Here is an 18145-nt window from a genome sequence, read left to right on the forward strand (position 1 = left end):
CACATACATACATACCCATAAGCATAAATGTGCTCATGGACACACTTTCTTATGAATGAATGATGATTTTGCTACTATATCCGTGTACACTGGATATACGTACATTGTATATCTATGACAATATGTTATATACAATATTCTTGGAACCACTCTGCTTTTGAAATGAATAAAGCTGCTAATATTCTGCTTTAAACCAACCAAATTCTACAAAACACCCACTGAATTGTTACCAATGCATGGATTAGATACCTGCAAAACAATGTTTTGTGACCAAGAGTAAAGTTGAGTTTTGTAAGGGGTGTTTATGGGATCAAAGTTAATTAACCTGACCACATTCATTAGGCTGTAATTGCAAATTCTAATGAACTAGAAGTAAAAATAAACACAGACATGTTGTGTCTTCAACTAAATAAATAATATTGCTAATGAATCTGGTGTTGAAACGAACATTAGTCACCATGCAATGCAAACTTTATTTTTAGCCATAGTACAAATGTGTATAGTACAAAAGTGTGTCTGTACTGATAGTGATATCAGTGATATGAGAAGGAAAAACAACATTAAAGTATCACTGACAACTAAGTCTACAAACGGAGATTGTGTGTCAATCAATCAGTTTGTTGTTGTCCGTGCGGTTGCTATGATGCTTGTGGCTCTTTCTGACAGAAACTAATAGTTGCGTTGAACAAAGACAAAGTCCGTCTGATCAAGAGCTGCAGAAGGATTATCCCTCCTACCAGTGGCGAGGGGCCAATAGAGGGCAATGGGGCGTCACCTTAGTTAACGTTTTTTTTAAATATGGAATATACTATTTGTAAAATATGCTGAGGGTGACAGAAATACGTTTTTTAAATATTTAATTCCAAAGTGATAATGTGTTTTGATACACCTCCTACTGATTAAAAAAATCCTCTTAAATCCAGAAAGAATAAAAGTGTACAAAAACAAAAGTTTAAAAATAAAACAAAATGCTATAAAGGGGTTATCTTTTGGACCCTTTCTTGGCTCGGACCCGGGAAATAGTAGCTGTTTCTGAATTTCGGTCTGTCCTTATCCCAAGCTGAGTTAACTGGCCTCTGGTACGATCGACAGATCACAAAACACTGAAATTGACAGAGACGTCAGTCAAATCTTTTTGCGCAGCTCTTGGTGAGGAAGCCAATAATTGCATATCTAAATATGTTGAACAATAATAGAAGTGTTTTGCTTAAGATGACATAACGCTGCATAGAAGTTGAATCTTCAGCAGAAAAAACAGACTAAACAATTGGATTCAGTAAGTTTAGTCTCATGTCAGTGTGGCTTTTGGTACCCAACAGGTATTTGGTGTTTACACCCTCTGTGTACTGTGCAATGACTCAGACATGCCACAGTCTGGAAGTCAATGTTGGATTCATTTAAAAGGAGGGTTCGCCTCGGCCCAGTGGCCTTTCTGTGTGGAGTCTGCATGTTCTTCCCGTGTCTGCGCGGGTTCTCTACGGGTACTCCGGCTTCCTCCCACAGTCCAAAGACATGCACTGGGGATCAGGTTGATTGGTATCACTAAATTGCCCATAGGCGTGTGGATGTGAGAGTGTATGGTTGTTTGTCTATGTGTTAGCCCTGCAATTGGATGACAACCAATCCAGGGTGAACCCTTCGCTGGGAATGAATCTGCCCCCCCCCCCCCCACGCGTATTACAATACACACGGATAAGTGGTTTGATGATGGATGGATGGATGGCATTCCTTTGTTACCCATGTCAACTTCCACGACAGGATTCTCCAACATCTTGTTAATGTACTGAATCTAATCTGAAATACTGCATGTCGTCCTTGGGACTTAAAGAGAAACATGATGAAGTCAGGACCTGGTTACTGAATTGTAATTCATGTCTGAGTAGTATCAGCTCCCTGAATGCATTTGCCATTATATGTAACGGTGTGGCTTAAAACGCATGAAGATTAAAAATGGGTATACATATTATCACCATTTTATTATCAAAATCAACATTCATTTCACATGGCTATACATCTGGCTTCTTTTGTTTATTGTTTTGTTCCCCACTTTGATGTATTGTTATATATACATTATCCCAGCGACAACATTAAGAGAGCCACGATACGCACAAAAGTAAAAAAGGAAAGAACGTATGTTGACTTCGATGTTTTAAATTAAAGGCACTAGTTCCTAAAGTTGATCAAATAAACAAGAAAACTTGTAATCATCACCATCATCAACGTCGTTCTCACAATCACTGTTAATAATAAGACGTGTGGTTACATCATCATCGCGCTGGTCTGTTCCTCAGTCGGCACTAGAGAGGCAGGAAGCTGGGAGGCTGCAGAAAGTCCCTCTTGCCGTAGGTGCCAGATCCCACGTTGGTTGGTGCGTAGACGGTGCCGATAGTGTTACTAGATCGGACCAGGAAGTCTGCTAGCCTTTGGGTGACGCAGGTCGCTGTGTTACATTTTCTTTTCTGCATGTGGTGGCTGGATAAGAGAAAGTACAGCGAGAGAATGTTAGTCATGTGATGGGGATTTAAGGCAGTTCCTGGTGGATGTACATTTTGACAGTATGTTTTAAAGTTGGATACACATGTTTGATAAAACAGCAAAGCACACTATTGTAACGTACAAAATCCCCTATTGGTTTCTATTAATGGAATCACCTGTTCATATCTGTGAGTCCCCTCTCCGGTCGTGTACCCACAAGGCTGAAGAAAGCGTTGGAGATTAGCCCAGGAGCTAACCAGCCATCGGTGTCTGGGAGACCACTTTCCCGCTCGCTGGATGAGCTGGGAGTGAAGTACCTGAGTCAGAAATGGAAAAGGTCCAAATCGTTTCACACGGAGGGCTGATTACAGCCTCTTCAAAACATCCACTAGTCCCAAGAGCAAGAAGACAAAGTGGGCACTTAGCTCCATATGAGTTGCACAATGAAGCACTTTCCCACACAAAAGCACAATTGGCTTCTACCTCCAGAGCTATCGATGCCCCAGTGCTCCTCACACGGGACATTACAGTCCTACTTGTCAAACAATTTCCTTAATATTCAGCTGCTTATCTGCTGACCTCCGATCTGATACCATCCACTTTTTAGTAAAGTGAAACCTGCAAAATTGCATTGATTGCCACTGTTCAACACTCTCCCTAATATTACACCACTGAGTGATTATTTATACAAGTCGTTGCACAGCCACACCAAAGACCTCCGTGCTCTGCTTGTAGTGTGTACACTTACCTGTGGCCCGGGGCAGCAGTGACGCAGCGCAGCACCACAAGCAGCATGAGGAGAAGCACAGGCAGCCTCAGGTGATACATAGTGCAGGAATTACCTGGATCAACAAAAATACAACAAAGATGTATTGTTACAGATGGAAAGAGGATTCGCAATGCAAAATGTGTGATCAATATTTAAATCAATATATAAATCAAAGAAAGTGTGTAATTTATTTTTTATACAGTACCAGTCAAAAGAATGGACTCCTTTTTCCTCACGCAATTCCATGAGAAAGTATGTCTAAACTTTTGACTGCTACTATAGTTCTATACAATCCAAAATTCAAATGCAGTTTGTTCAATGCTTCAGTAACAACATTATACTGTCACATAACACAAAATGACCAATTCAACGCCGACTGTTATTAACATTCTATTTTATATAGAATAATACAATAGGGTTACATCTAGCAACTAAAAAAATATACATATATATATATATATATATTTGCAATTTCTTTCCTTGAAATTGCCAACAATTATCATCTATGAAATAGGAAAAAATGGAATAGGAAAATTTCTCAAAAATCCTTGTTTTGACCTGCAGTCCAAAACCCAACGTGTATTACATCCATTATAATGTAAGGAAAAGGAAATCTTAAATCCGCAGAATTATGAAGCTAGACGCAGATAATGAAGAAAATTCATTTTCTTTTCTTAAGTAATTTTATTCACAATTCCCTTTAACGTAATAAGGCATCATTTATTTCTTACCACCAAATAATTTCAATCTTGAATTAAACCTTTATAGTTCTGTTTGTTTGGCACCGAGGAGTTTTTAGAAAAATCTGTAAAAGGAAAATCCTATTTACACCAACAAGAAAACCATTGCTCCCATTCGTATATAGAAACAAGAATTAGATTCATGCGCTGATCCGGTTTAAAAGACAAACAAAGCCTTTCAATCAGTAAGAGTACTTACTTTCCGTTGTGTCAGCCAGTAGCCAGCAGATCCCAGTCTGTCACTGGAGCACTCCAAGGTTTGTCAGACTGTCACACACACCGACTCCAACAGTTATAGGCTCATTGCTCAAACCACTTGTGACATCAGCTCTGTCCAAATATAGCCTTGCATTTTTATTTACATAGAATGGGGAGGATGAGGGCGCGGGGAGTGGGGGTTTGAGGGGTGGCAGGCGGCGAGGGCGGCGAGGGCGGCGAGGTCATGGGGGTGTTGTCATCCAACAGGGTTCTTATACACGCCATACGCACGCTCAGCTGTATCTTTGTGTACACGCAGACAAATGCACATTTTAACAACACACACACGCACCAACCAATCTTTGGACGTCACCATTCTCATCATCACCATCGTCATCATTGTCATCAGCCTCAGTGATTGGACTGACCCGCCATAAACCCTCACCGGGGACGCGAAAGTTGTCTTCCCAATAATCTTGAGACATGTAGAGAAGTTTCAGGTCACCAAACTTTGGTCCTGCCTATGCTCCCCTACGGGCTTCATCAAGGATGAATTATGAATGTGAAGATGAATTAGCGTTAATAATGAATGGCATCTCATTATTTTGACGGGACACGACACAAACAACTCAGGAAGAACTAATTAATGAAGTGATGCTAAAAACTTTGAGTAGCACTTGACACATTTGACCTGGAAACGCTTTATATATGAAGTATCTTTTACAATATTAAAGCTGATTATACCTATTCAATTTTTTATACTAATAATGGATCAAATGTTTGTCGTAATTACAGATAATGATAACCTGACTGGTTTATGGTCCTCACCTTTTCTCTTTTGGGGTGGCAACACTCTCCTGTCAGTGCTCTGAGCACCATTTGGGAGTAAGGCACAAAATCTGCTTCTAGATGCTTTTTAGAGATGAAAAGAGGGTTGAAAAAATATGGTAGAGAGTAGGCATAAGATGGACCCCGGGGAAGCACAAGAACGTGAACAAATCTCCATTCTATTGGGCTGAGGAAGAGGAGATGTGTGGTGCACAAGAGTTCCATTTTGATGTGTCACGGAAAACATAAGGGCAGCTGTGGCCACAAGCTGCTTCAGTTTTTGCTCCATCAAGTTTTCCTCGTTGTGAAGTTCCACCATGAGCACGCTAAGAAAACATTTTACCAGACTCGAATTGGTGGATGGACATAAACTTTTCCCAGCTTTATCAGCACAGGGGTGGTGTGACTACGTTTGCAAAGCCTTCAACTCAATTTCATATTTTAGTCCTCTTTAGTCCTCTTCTACATGGGAGCTGATGTGCTTTCAACTGGCTTTGTTTGGATTGAATAAAAAAAAAGATTGCTTACTTGCAGTCATAAAAATGCAAATATTAGAGAGGTCACGTAAAGGCATTCAATTTAAAATGACTACCTCGACCATGTTTCGGTCATTCATCTCCACAGCGATAGCGAGGAGATGTGAGCACAGCATGGAGGCTGCTGGGGGTTTTCACCATATAATGGAGAGATATAGTGCAGTCATAATAGACATGTAACACCCCTATTTAACACCACTAAAGCCACCAAGGTCAAAGGAACATAAACACACCTGTATCAACTACAAACACAGAGAGAGTGAGAGGATATTTTTCAGATTTCTAAGCTATAAACAACAAATAACAAATAATAAATAAACCATTTAACTACTTCAAGATGATAGTAATTCTAGTAGTAATAATAGGTTACGCACTGGAGAACCGATTTTTTTTGTTGGTTGATTAAATTATAATACTAATTAGATTTAATATGTAAATATCCTATCAAATATTTAACCACCCACATCGGTATGAATAGGGTGTTTAGAAAGGTTAATGTGCACAATCTTCAAAGAAATGACAAGGGGGAAGGAGAAAGAGGAGAAAGAAAAGCAGAGAAAGAGAGATATTGAGGATAGTGGATATTTTGTAGGATTTTAAGTCTGTTTTTGTAAGCAGACCAAATTTTTCCTCGGAAAAAAAAGATGGTATTCTGAGGAGCAAGATGCTGTTTGGGTGGTGGTGTTCCTGCTTGTGTTGCAGAAAAAAAGCCACTATTTCCTTAAAACTGCTCTCATAAGGTGCTCTTAAGGTATGAAACTTCTTCTCAGTCGATTCTTTGGTTCCATTTTTACATTCAGTGCAGAGATTTGTTCTCGGAGTATTACAGATGCACAAACTCAGCTCACGGTCACAGATAGAGATCTCGGAGAAACGACGACCTAAACTTTCAGCGTAGAGAGTGGACCTCAAAATACATAACCAGTGAGTGTGTGTGCGTGTGTGTGGAGTCATTCTGGTCCATGATGCACCTACAGACTCAAATGATCAGTTAACGTCATCAACTCCTACATGTTCTGTTAAAAGGTATGAATGACTCCCTGGTCAGACGTTTCATGTTTTACAGTAGGCTGATTTTGTGGTTTAGGCTGATTAATAGTCTTTTTTTCCTCCTGCCTAATTATACCGCTCCTATAGTAACATACTAAGGATTATGTGTCACGAATCACCCAGGACGGGAACCCAAAAGCAGACCACACGGAAGAATCAAAATAAAAGGTGGGTATTTATTATGCAAAAAAAAGGTGTGGGGAAGGTCTGGTCCGGTTGGGTGGTGATGAGTGGGGGCTGGAGTCGGGTCAACGGCTAGGTAGGGGAAAAGGGCGATCCAAGTGATGAGCTGTAGGCAGGGAAACAGGTTGCTGGTTAGTGATCCGGAAAAAAGCAGAAGTAAACAAACACACTGACTCTTGACTAGACTGGACTCGAGTTTGGAGCAAAAACCGTACGTGGTACGCTAACGATCCGGCAGGGACTGGTTGTCTGGTCACGGCTTAAATGGTGAAGGGGATGGTAATCAGGACCGGGTGTGCAGGCAGCAGCAGGTGTCGATGGTTGAATAATTAGCCAGGATGTGTTTGGGGAAACTCAGAAAAAACAGGTTAGAGTGGCAATGTAACAAACTCGGTTCAGGAAGCTGAATTCCTGACATTATGGACATGGCTCATCCATAGTTAGGCCTCTGCTGGGTTTCCTATTATTGATTATTGAATGCTAGATCCTTAATTCAACACTAGAGGTTGAAAAAAAGGTAGAGAAGTCATTCAATTTTGTAAACAATTTACTGCAAATGATTGAAGGCATGAGATATGACCAAAGAAACAACTTTTTATTCATTCTCAGGGCATAATTTCTATATGCACCGGGCAATATGAGGAAAACCAGTTATAATACACCAACTATACACTACCAGCCACAAGACAAGGCATAAGGTCAATATGCCAGTATTCTATTTACAGCTCATTGTGTTGACTCAAAGTGGCCAAAGAATCACTCACTGCAAGTTAACTAACAGTGACAAACTATTTTATGATAACCTCACCTTCATGATATTGTGTTAACAATAGTATCAAACTTTCTGATTATTCATTGACATTAAAATAAAAACATCAATTTTGGCCCAGAGGACCACAGGCAAAATAGCAGCTTAAAACTGTAATTAAAGACGAAAAAATACTATTGACATGGAGCATGCCATATCCAAGGTGAAAAAGCATTTCCTCTTGACAATCCAGGTAAATGGGAGTTTTGGCCCAACTCTTCAACTTCATTCCTAGAATGGAGCCGGGTGGCCTTGCCTGGGACAAACTAGTGGACCTCTTAATTTTGCATGCCGTCAATTTCCTTGCTGTGTATTGTTTCTTTATCATCTGTGAGATTGCCTTCTGTTTTCAGCTATGCATCCATCTCTATACCTCGTCCTTTCCCTCTTTTGTCTCCACCTCTGAGTTCAGCCCGTGTATCTCTACCTTTGCTTCCTCACTTGGAGGAGGAGTGAACTCAACAGTGGTCTCTGTCAAGGATTTGAGCAGCTGCGTGTCCCACATGTTACTTAAAGAGCTTAGTCTACCATCTTGGGGGAGCTGCTCTTTTCTGTGAATCTCCCCTCCCTGCTCCAGTTCTGTTGCCATCTTTTCCCAAACTTTGGCAGCATGATGCGATTGGGGAGTTTTAGGGGGGCCGAGATGGTCCTCAGTGAGTTTTGAGGTGGTTTGAAGGTCAGTTAGCTTTGAAGCTATTACATCCTTCGTTTGTATCTGTTTCTCTGGCTTAAGAAACTGTCGTCTGAGGACGATAATGACGGCAGTGATGAAGAAATATGAGGAACCACTGAGACAAGAGATCAGACCCAGAAACATGATCCTGAAAGTAAAGACAAAAGATGGACTGAGGGCAACAAAGGGAAGACATCATCCTTGCCATGGCATTTAATGTGTTGGATAAACCCTTTCTATTTTCATATTTTCACTCCAAGGCGTACCTGTACATATTAGAGTCATAAATGCGACACGCCCCCCTGACTCCGCATTTCTTGATCGACCACTTCAGGCAAGTTGAATCAATCATGGCTCCAAAGTACACTGGGGCAGGAAGTCCACCTACAGTCAAGGATTCAAACATGAAATCTGTAATTTTGCAATAATGTAATGCACAGGAATATTGTATTTTGGGACTCATCAGAAACTGTCGATTGGAACATGGTTATAAAAATTGTAATTTAAACAAAGTAATGAAACTTACCAAGAGTCCTAGTTGCTAAGGCCTCGATACCCAGAGCAAGGGATTTGAGATCTGGTGAGATGCATCTGCAATTACAAATCAACACTGGCTCATTTGTAGGGATCTATTTCGTAGAAAGTCGCCACCACTTTCATGTGTGAATGCTAACTATGAAGCTACTGCAAGCAGCTTAGCTTAGCACAAAGACTTGAAACAGGTAGCTTGGCTCCAAAAATGTTTCCACTTTTTGTGCTCAGCTGAGATACTATTCTGTAGCATCATATTGATGACACAGCTGCGAGAGTGGTCAACGTTCTCATACAACCCTGGGTAAGAAAACAAATACAGATAGGAGTATTAAAACATTGAACATGCATTAGACGTTGGTGACGTTATATTTCGTTTCTAAAATAATTTGCAGATCCTACGAACGATAAACATCATATAGCAGTAATATTGTCAGTTATCATCAGCTCTTCTCGGGGCACAGACCGTATGATGACCATGTAGCCAGGTGTCGCTCCCAGGGAGTTGATAAAGGAACTGAGAACCGACACAGCCATGTATGAAGTGAAACTGCGGCTGCAGTCCTTGGCATGAGGACACAGGCCCAACCTCACGGACGTGCTGCTGCCTGCTGGGGAGGACACACAGCTGCAGTTGTGGAAGACCTGGTAAGGAGAAAGAAATGGCATCTGCTGGGAATTAAGTTCCACTTAAGCTCCACATAATATAAAATGAAGAGGCAGTTGAATAAAAAGAAATTGACTGTGGTAGATAAAAAATATAGTGAATGACGACAGTTGACATTGAAGCTCTTGCTAACGCTAATGCTAATGCTAACAATTGGTTGACGTGTACCGAATGACGGTTTGGGGGCTAAAGTCTTTCTGAAGAACTCATCTATGTGTTCTGTTTTATGCATCCACGTGTGAAGTCCTACTGTGTTCTTGCCGTATCCACTGGAGCTGAGGCAGCCAGCCATACACGGAGAGACATAGGTGATGCCACGGTCTGAGCACACAGGATCCCACTCTTCTGCTGAACACGAGCAGTCTCTGTTACACTCTGAGAAGAGCGCGTCTCCATCGGAGGAAAGACGCCGCGTTCTGCAAGGAAGGGTTTGCATTTTAAATTACCTGCAGGTTATTGTATTTCGAGGCATGAAAAGAGTTTATGTAGTACGTTATTTTGGTTTGTTAAAGCTGTGGTTATCTTCGTAATATCCAAAGCACTTACCCGTTGTATGAGATGGTGAGGCCAGCCATGGGAATGTTATCACACTTGGTTCCGAACTGCAGCAGCAGGAGGAGGTATGCCATAAAGGATGTGGCAAAAGAGAGCTGAGCTCCTGACACCAAGCTTAGTTTATACCGCCTCATCAGCAGCCCCCCCAAGAAGATCCCCACTGCCACTGCTGGCAGGTTCAACATACCTTGAGAAAAACAGGAGGGATTCTGGAGAATTTGAGGACCACTTTAAGGGATGTCTCTGAAGATCAGAAACCAAAAGATTGACTATTTCACTATTTTTCACCATTAACCTTCATCTCATCCTGCCAAAACTAAGAAGAGTCCTTGTGTTTAGCAAAATATTAAATGCAAGAAAGACTGTTTCGAGTCTTAATGCCAACTGGTTCCTGGCTAAGGCTTTACATTCTTCAAAGAGACATGAAGGCATTTGAAGTAATAAAGCCTCTCATCAAAAAAGACCAAATCGAGAGCTTCCTAACCAATAGATGCAGTATGCTCAACTTCGTGTGCACCGTTGCCACCGTTATATGCATATTTTACTAGTATTTACCGTCCATTAAAAAATATAATTCATTGTTTACCTATAAGGAAGTTTGCTCTGGATGCAGACTGTCCAAACTGTTGTTCCATATATTTGGCTTTAAAGGTGAACAGGCCGATGAAGGAGTTGAACTTCAGGATGTTTCCACAAAGGAGCAGGAAGTAAGCAGGAGTTCCCAACAGGCGCTTCAGTGAGGCAAGAAACCCTGTTAAAAGGAATCCAGTATATTTAGGCCACTAGCAATGCCCATAAACCTGCACAAATGCCTTCATTCATTAAAATTCCTAATATGTATTGCATTTGTGAATTTAAAGAAGAATTTAAACGCAGTGTTATCAATGTTCTGTTATGGGAAGAGGAAGAGGAACATCTCAACCTTCAGCGATGGCAGTCAGCTTGAGGTTGTGATTGTTGTCGGAAACATCCTCTGTCCCTTCTAGGGTGTCATAGGCAGGAGTTGCTTCTTTCTGCTTAGGCAGTGAGCGTGGCAGGAACAAGAAGGGAATGCTGGAGATGAGGAGGAGGACGGAGCACACCATGAAGCCCATCCACCAGGCGCCCACCCAACGGGCGTCTTTCGGAGTGATAGTCACACTTTCTATGTGCAGAAAAAGAGCCTTTGTGTAAGTGCACGGAGAGAGCAGGAAGCTTGATGAGTGTTTGACTTTATTTGGAATTTCACTTAACTAACTTGTTCAGGTAGGTCTATTGTTAGCTTGACACACCTTTTCACCTTCAGAAGCTGGCTGATCAAAACCAGTTTGAACCAAAGCTCAAGCCAGAGTCACTATGTCTGTTCCTCAAAAATGCCACCAGAAAAGTTTCAGGCGTTTCAGTCTAGTGCCGACTTTTTGGTACAAGACAAACCATAACTGCTGAAAATACATATGCAAAAAAAAAACGCAGTACACTTACCAATATCAACATATCCAAAGTCAACGTATAGTTTGGCAGTGTAGGAGCCGAGGAGGAAACCAAACATGGGGCCCAGGAGAGTGATAGTGTGGAGACAGGCTGTAAATGGCAAACATTTTAGAAAATAGTAACATTGGGATATCCCCAATGGCAATAGATATAGTAACAGTTAAGAAGACCTTGATGCACTTGACTAGACTTAATTCTATGTGTAAGTTTTAGGAAATGTGTCAGTTGTAGGCGCTAACCTCTTCCATTGATACATGGTCATTTGTGAAAATAGACAATAAAGCAGTTTGCTTAATTAACATTGTTTGATTGACAGGTAGCCTCAGCCATTTTGTCCGGTCGTTTTTGTCTAATATTAACCCTTTAAAATGTGTTTTCAGCTCATAAAAGCCAAGTTTAACATTGACATTAATACCAACGTCTCATTTAGCATTTCAACCCTCTGGTGTCACTTTTGGTGATTGAATGTTTTAAGGACAAAAGGCAAAAAACAATACGGATGGAGTCTGCAAACCAATGGGTGAAGTCACAGTGACTACATCGGCTTCTTTTAGAGAGTCTATTGTCAATTTTTTAACATTGTTTATTACTTTCGAACCTTTTAAAACGAGTAGAAATATCTTACCTATATAGAAGGGGGAATTTTCTGCTCTAGCAAAGTCGTCAATGTAAGAAATTCCCAGAGGTGTGACGGGGGTTTCTCCGATCCCTCGCAAAGCGTTCCCCAGGAACACATAGATCCACATGTTGGAACCAGACTCTGTTACACAGGCTCCATAAAGATGCATAAAATAAGAAAGCATTATATTGATTTTGTTGCAAAGATCTGATAAATAGCAATTTTCATCGAACCCTGCTGTATATATATATATATATATATATATATATATATATATGATGCATTGATAAACATTGTAATTAGGACATTTTTTATGTTTAAAATCTTAGTTCAAACCAGAACGTGTATATCCATGTTTATGTCTCTGTGTGTGTGTGTTTGAGACAGCAAGGTTCACAGAATCTATTGATCATTTTGTGCATCTGTATCAAATGCCCCCTCCCTTTCACAAGTAAATGAGGATGAGAAAATAAAATCTCATACAAGATGTATGAATACAATGTGGTAGTGATTCAATATCAATCTAATAGCATGCGGCATGAAGCCTGTATAGCACAGCATTGTATGTCTCTTCCACATTGTGTTTCTCTCTAAATACATCTCATCAGAGTGGCTGAACAGGATCAATACAATGTATCTTTGGGGTGAATTACATGTTATTGTGAGAAAATAATAATAATTAATTATCGTGCCACAACAGAAAGAGTTGAATACATGAATACATAAATACAAATATGCGACCATGCTGAATTTATTAGCATTACTATTGCCAATATCTGCCTTGTCAATGATGCTATAAGACCTGACCTTTCTCTTTTCTCTTTCTCTTACTCGTGTTGGCTTGCTGTACAGACCACATACAGGCTGAACATTGGTACCGGATGTGTAATCAGACCAGGATTAGTGCATTCCAGGCATGATTGAAAGAAAACCAGGGCTTTTGAACCAGGTTTCATTTTAAAGCAGTCTCTTTGTAAATGCTACGGCTGTTGTTTCTTGTTCACTGACCAAACACGAGGCATCTCCTTTATTTTTTGCAGGTTTTTGTTCAGGTTTTTGTTTATTTAGGTTTGAGAATGTTGTGCTACACTTCTCCGGTTCAAAATATGAACCCAATAATATGACTTGATGATTCATCCTCTGCCTCTCTCAACTTCTGTGAAGAAGTAAAGCATTTCTTCTCAAACAAAATTGATCAGCTATCTTAGATCTTTTTGGTTGCATTAATATGCTGATGTAAATGTTTTCATAAACTGGAAATTAATATAAGTTGAGTATTTCTTTATAATGGCAACAACAACTAGTGTTACAACATGGTGGTATAATTTTTAAATATTCGTGTTTGTCTCTTTTTTTCTTTTTTTTTTCTTTTTGTCTTTGCCCTAAGAATCTTTGAGTATTTGGAAAAGTGCAATATACAAGTAATTTTTATTTTAAAATACTCCCCACAGGCCATTAAAACACAAGCAACAGGTTGCAGTTGCACACCTGGGGCCGGATCTACCAAAAGAGGCAACTCAACAATCCAGAGAGCTACACTGCTAGTACGGCTGATCATTAGCTAAAACAGTGTTCACCCATCCTTTAGGGAACCTGTAAGCCCATCTGTCTCCTCAGTACAGTCCACAGTCGTACCTTTGTTGTCTTCTACAGAGGGTTCAGTCTGAATTTGAGCTACTTCTGTTCCGAGGTGACCCACACAAGCGGAAACGTTCACACTGCCATTCTGGAAAACCGTAACGATTGTGTTGTATCTGTAGCTGTGAAAAGCGCAATGAGACGTTAAACAAAATCATTTGGAGCTCTTCTAAAAGTTGGTCGCTTGTTGGTATTTACCATCCCATGAAGAAGTGGGTCAGCCCTGTGAGAAAGGCCCCTACAGCCATGAGGAAACAGCCAATAGCGATGAGTTTGGGGCGATGTAGCTTGGCCCCAAAATGGCTGACCACAGCAAGAAACAGCAAGTTTCCTACAAGATAATCCAAGAGAGCAGAGTATAAAGATATTTGGCGAATCATCACTTAAGAAGAAGTTGAAATAAGACCTGATCAGATGCAAAAAAATATATTGAGGTCAAATCAAAAGATGGATGCTACCCATCTCAAAACTGCCATCGATGAGTCCAATGTGCGTGCTGGAGAGGTCGAATCGTCTCTCAATCTGAGTGATGGAGCTCTTCATGTAGGTTCCTGTCAGAGCCTTTGAGAAGCAGGCGAAGGACAGCGCCATAATAAACAACTAGAAAACAACGAGGGAAAACACAAGTCATCAAAAATCTGTGTACTTATCACTATTTAATGCTTTATCGACAATGATTAAATAAAAGAAAACTGTTGCAGTCGTTGCAATGACTGCAACATTTTCAGCAAAACATTTCAAACATGTCATTTGATACGTTGCTCTACAAGTACTGATCGCCCCTAATCTTCAAATGAAATCAGCAGTTTTTGCCTGTTTTTTGTCTCACATAAAGGAAATCCTATGGGGTTCTGCTATGTTCAGCATTTCATGCATTTGGCCTGTTTTAGTTTCGTCTTTTATTTTCTTAAAAAGCTTAATTAGTACAAAAAAAGTCTATTTTGAGTTTATTTGGTGATAATTCTAAACATTTTCTTTTAAAGCCAATACCTACAAGCAGAGCAAAGGAAACAAGAAAAAATGGGAAGATGCAAATTGTAGAAAAGATGTGTTGTTGGGAAATGGCTCCATTACCTCTGCACATGCTGATGTGCTGCAATCAGGCAAGGAAGAGCTATATGGTCTGAAGTGTTTGCCAAACGTTCATATGCCAAGATTGAAAACGATATATAAGTTGCTCTTGGCTTGATTCTACCTACTTAGGGGGAAAGCAAATTGACCTCAATTGACCAAGAACTACTGTACTGATAATATGCGTCTAAAAATGTAAGCATTTATCCATCCATCCATTATAGATGCACTCCTATTACAGTCCTTGCTGACAAATGGCTGTGGTGAGGCCAGCTCCACTGTGGTGCCTTTTGGGCTTTTTAACGGAATTCCACAATATACTGCTACTGTAATAACAGCAGGAACTTCCAAATTAGAACCAAATCAAATGATCGAACCAAATGAGTAACGAGCCGAGGTGTGTGATAACAGATAGCTTTAGTACTTTGAGAGTGGAGATGACAGGGCGTTTCCTTGTCTCCCGATCGGGGTCACACAAAACCTGCTGGCTGGTCATCTTGTCTCCGTCCTCCACAGCTTTCTCTATCTTACAATCAACGTCTGTGTGGTGTTTAATCTAACCACCCTCTGTACACTGCAAGAAAGCAGACACACAATGTAGTTAGAGATAAAATAAACAAGGTCAGGCTAATGATAAGGACAATATGTTTGACTCAATATACTGTTTGATGCAATAGTAATTTAACTCATTTACAACATTTCTAATGGCTTATATTGCCTCTGTATGTGAAGTGAATAGCAGAGCTACATGAAAATATGTAGCTAGGGCTAGCATAGCTTAGCATACAAACTGGAGACTAACTGGAAACAGGTTGGTTCGGTCCAGGGCCAAGCACCTGAAAAAAATATTTTTTCTGGCTTTTGTGTGATAGCTGGTGGCTGTAGCTTCATATTCATCTCTTAATACGAGAGTGGGTATTAATCTTGAAGTTGAAGTTCCATTTGAAGTGTTTTTAATTCCCAGTTTTAAGGGCGGCCTAAAGTCGGGCAGACCCTTCCAACCCTGATGTCAAAATCTATGATGGCCGCTCCCCACATCAACATTAAAAAAAGGCGGTAGTAATATCCTCTTTATTTGCATTTTGTGTGTTACATGGATTGGAACATTCATTCTGTCACTGATTAATGTGAACTTGTGTTGCTAACAATGGCTAAACTCTTTAAACTGAATGTTTTTCCAACTTCAGTGGCATTTTTTGTTGCCCAACCTCTCAATTGAAAGGTGAATCTAAAGCCACGTAACTAATACATTTTTATATTTAAATACATTGATAGTACCCGTCACGTACAGTAAATGGCATCAAAGACATGGTAATGTTCATTATATAATGGAATAATATAATGGAAGAATGGATTTTGTCCACAATAATAGCAGTAGTGTATTTACAACTAACTTTGCACAATTATCATGTATTAACAATTTTTGTATTTACCCATGAATAATCTACCGCATAGTAATGTAAAGCATACAATATTGAATTATCTGGAGAACCAGATAGACAAAATGTGTCTAGTTTCAAAAACATAAATTCCATCAATCAGGATTAACTTGTCAGGAGCATTATGGTCTTGAAGTGCAAGATTGTAGTGCAAGGCCAATCCGACAATTTAGCCTCACAAGAATTTGTACGAGAAAACCGAGCACTGGTACCTGTAGACTCCCTTAATGTCAGGCGCTGTAGGTTGAAATCCATATAAGAGAATAAAGTGGTTTCCAGTGAAAACACATTTGTCTGGAACATTTGAGGGGGGGGGGCACGAAGTAATACAATAAACCCCCTTGTTCCGACACTCCCTCAGGTTTAGCCTGTTTAATACTCCACCCAAAGAGCAGGCAAACTTTAAGGTTCAATCTTGTCTTGGCAAGCAAGTCCTGGTCTTATCAGAGGAATTACAATGTTGCTAGAAAATAGTACCAAAATCCCTTCATCAAGGCGACTACAGATGAAGTTTAATCACATACCAAGTGCTTCTCCAAGTCTCCTCTGTGTTCTTCTTCTTCCTCTGCTCCTCTTTAAGTAGCCATGTTTCTCTTCTACAACCGGGAGAAGGGAAACCTCCTCCTATATTTTGTGTGAGGCCAATTCAGTTAATTGGAACCAAAATGACAAAAGGCGTCGCACACATTTATTCCATGCAGCAGGTCTTTCAATGAGCTTTGGCTCAAAACAAATTCCAAAGATTAAGATTAAGAGCCTTTACATTCCTGAACAACAACAGCAAAGTAATGTGTTTGCCACTTTCCCTTTCTAAAAATTATACTTGACTTGAAAAAAGTATACTTTAATTTAATAAATTAATATATATTGCAATAGAGTATGTGTTGCATTTTTTTCTTTTTTACACTGTATAGCTTCAGGTGCATAAAAAAATACAGATTGTTACTGCATCATGGCATCTTAGATCATCACACCTGATACAAATGAATGCTACATTTTAGTTGGGACTAAATAGCAGAGAGAAAACCTTTGGGGAAATGCAGAACCTTGCAGAGGACATTTATTTGTAAAGTGTGCAGCCTGCTGGTGAAACTTGTCGGTGAAACCAGCAGGCTGCGTTCAGCCCGTAGCCTAAAAACAACTCCTGTTTCTTAATATGTTGCCTGTCTTTGGTCTTTATCAGCCATTCTATACACCTTTTATAAATTCCTAGTAATGCAACACGAGTCTCATACTTTCGTTTGTAAGGGAAAAAAAATCCCTTTAGGTCTTGTCTCCCCTCCACCTCCCCCCTTTCCCCTATTGTTGTGAAACCAGCAGGCTGCACACAGGTTTATGAGCTATAAAAACATTGATGAAAAACAAGTTGAAGTTCACGAATAAGGTTTTGAATAAAGAAGAGATTATATAAATTACATTTAGAGCTAATTTGGAAAAGTCGCCAAACTTTTTAAATCAATAACAGCATTTTTGGAGTACTGGTAAACCAAAAAAGAAGCATGATTATATGGTACTGCAACAGTTACAATACATAATAATATGGTGGTGTACGCTAAAACAAAAAAACACAGCTGTAGAAAAACCTTTGTCATCCTTTGTCTTACAAAATAGAGTGAAAATATTTTATGAGTGACATGGTAAACAGAGAGCAGTCCACGGTTGATCAGCTTAGATAATAATAATAATCTTCTACCAAAAGCATCCAGACTGATATGTCAATGCACATGTGAACAGAAAAAACGCATGAAATCTATTGCACAGTAAGTTTAAGAGGGAGTATGTCTGTCCATATCGTTTCAATGTACATTACAGGTCATTTAGCTGACAGTTTTATTCAAAGCAACTTACATTACATTTTTAACCCATGGCTTTTTACATTTTTGCCAGGGGAGCAT

General features: G+C 39.9%; 2 protein-coding genes across 3 annotated transcripts; both read right to left on the bottom strand.

Annotated features, from left to right (window-relative positions):
- Positions 1 to 1951: 1951 nt before the first annotated feature.
- iapp (islet amyloid polypeptide) lies at positions 1952 to 4314 on the bottom strand. The gene is made up of 4 exons (XM_040172587.2): positions 4184 to 4314; positions 3224 to 3317; positions 2652 to 2792; positions 1952 to 2472 (listed from the first exon to the last, which is right to left on the bottom strand). Exons 2-4 carry the CDS (start codon positions 3301 to 3303, stop codon positions 2298 to 2300), a joined length of 396 nt encoding a protein of 131 aa, XP_040028521.2. The 5' UTR covers positions 3304 to 3317; positions 4184 to 4314; the 3' UTR covers positions 1952 to 2297.
- A 3046-nt stretch (positions 4315 to 7360) lies between these two features.
- Positions 7361 to 16976, bottom strand: slco1e1 (solute carrier organic anion transporter family, member 1E1). 2 transcript variants are annotated; one of them, XM_040175250.2, is made up of 16 exons: positions 16775 to 16976; positions 15236 to 15385; positions 14199 to 14340; positions 13939 to 14071; positions 13738 to 13862; positions 12109 to 12255; positions 11475 to 11573; positions 10936 to 11157; positions 10600 to 10764; positions 10201 to 10256; positions 10005 to 10060; positions 9709 to 9874; positions 9258 to 9436; positions 8787 to 8851; positions 8527 to 8644; positions 7361 to 8408 (listed from the first exon to the last, which is right to left on the bottom strand). In XM_040175250.2, the coding sequence occupies exons 2-16, from the start codon at positions 15305 to 15307 to the stop codon at positions 7955 to 7957; spliced, it is 2199 nt and encodes a 732-aa protein (XP_040031184.2). In that variant the 5' UTR covers positions 15308 to 15385; positions 16775 to 16976; the 3' UTR covers positions 7361 to 7954. The 2 variants fall into 2 exon arrangements, with proteins under 2 accessions (XP_040031184.2, XP_040031182.2); XM_040175248.2 differs by lacking the exon at positions 10201 to 10256 and having other exon boundaries at positions 10005 to 10200.
- Between the last annotated feature and the right edge of the window lie 1169 nt (positions 16977 to 18145).

This window comes from Gasterosteus aculeatus, chromosome 4 (genome assembly GCF_964276395.1).
Source record: "Gasterosteus aculeatus chromosome 4, fGasAcu3.hap1.1, whole genome shotgun sequence".
NCBI classification, from domain to species: domain Eukaryota; kingdom Metazoa; phylum Chordata; class Actinopteri; order Perciformes; family Gasterosteidae; genus Gasterosteus; species Gasterosteus aculeatus.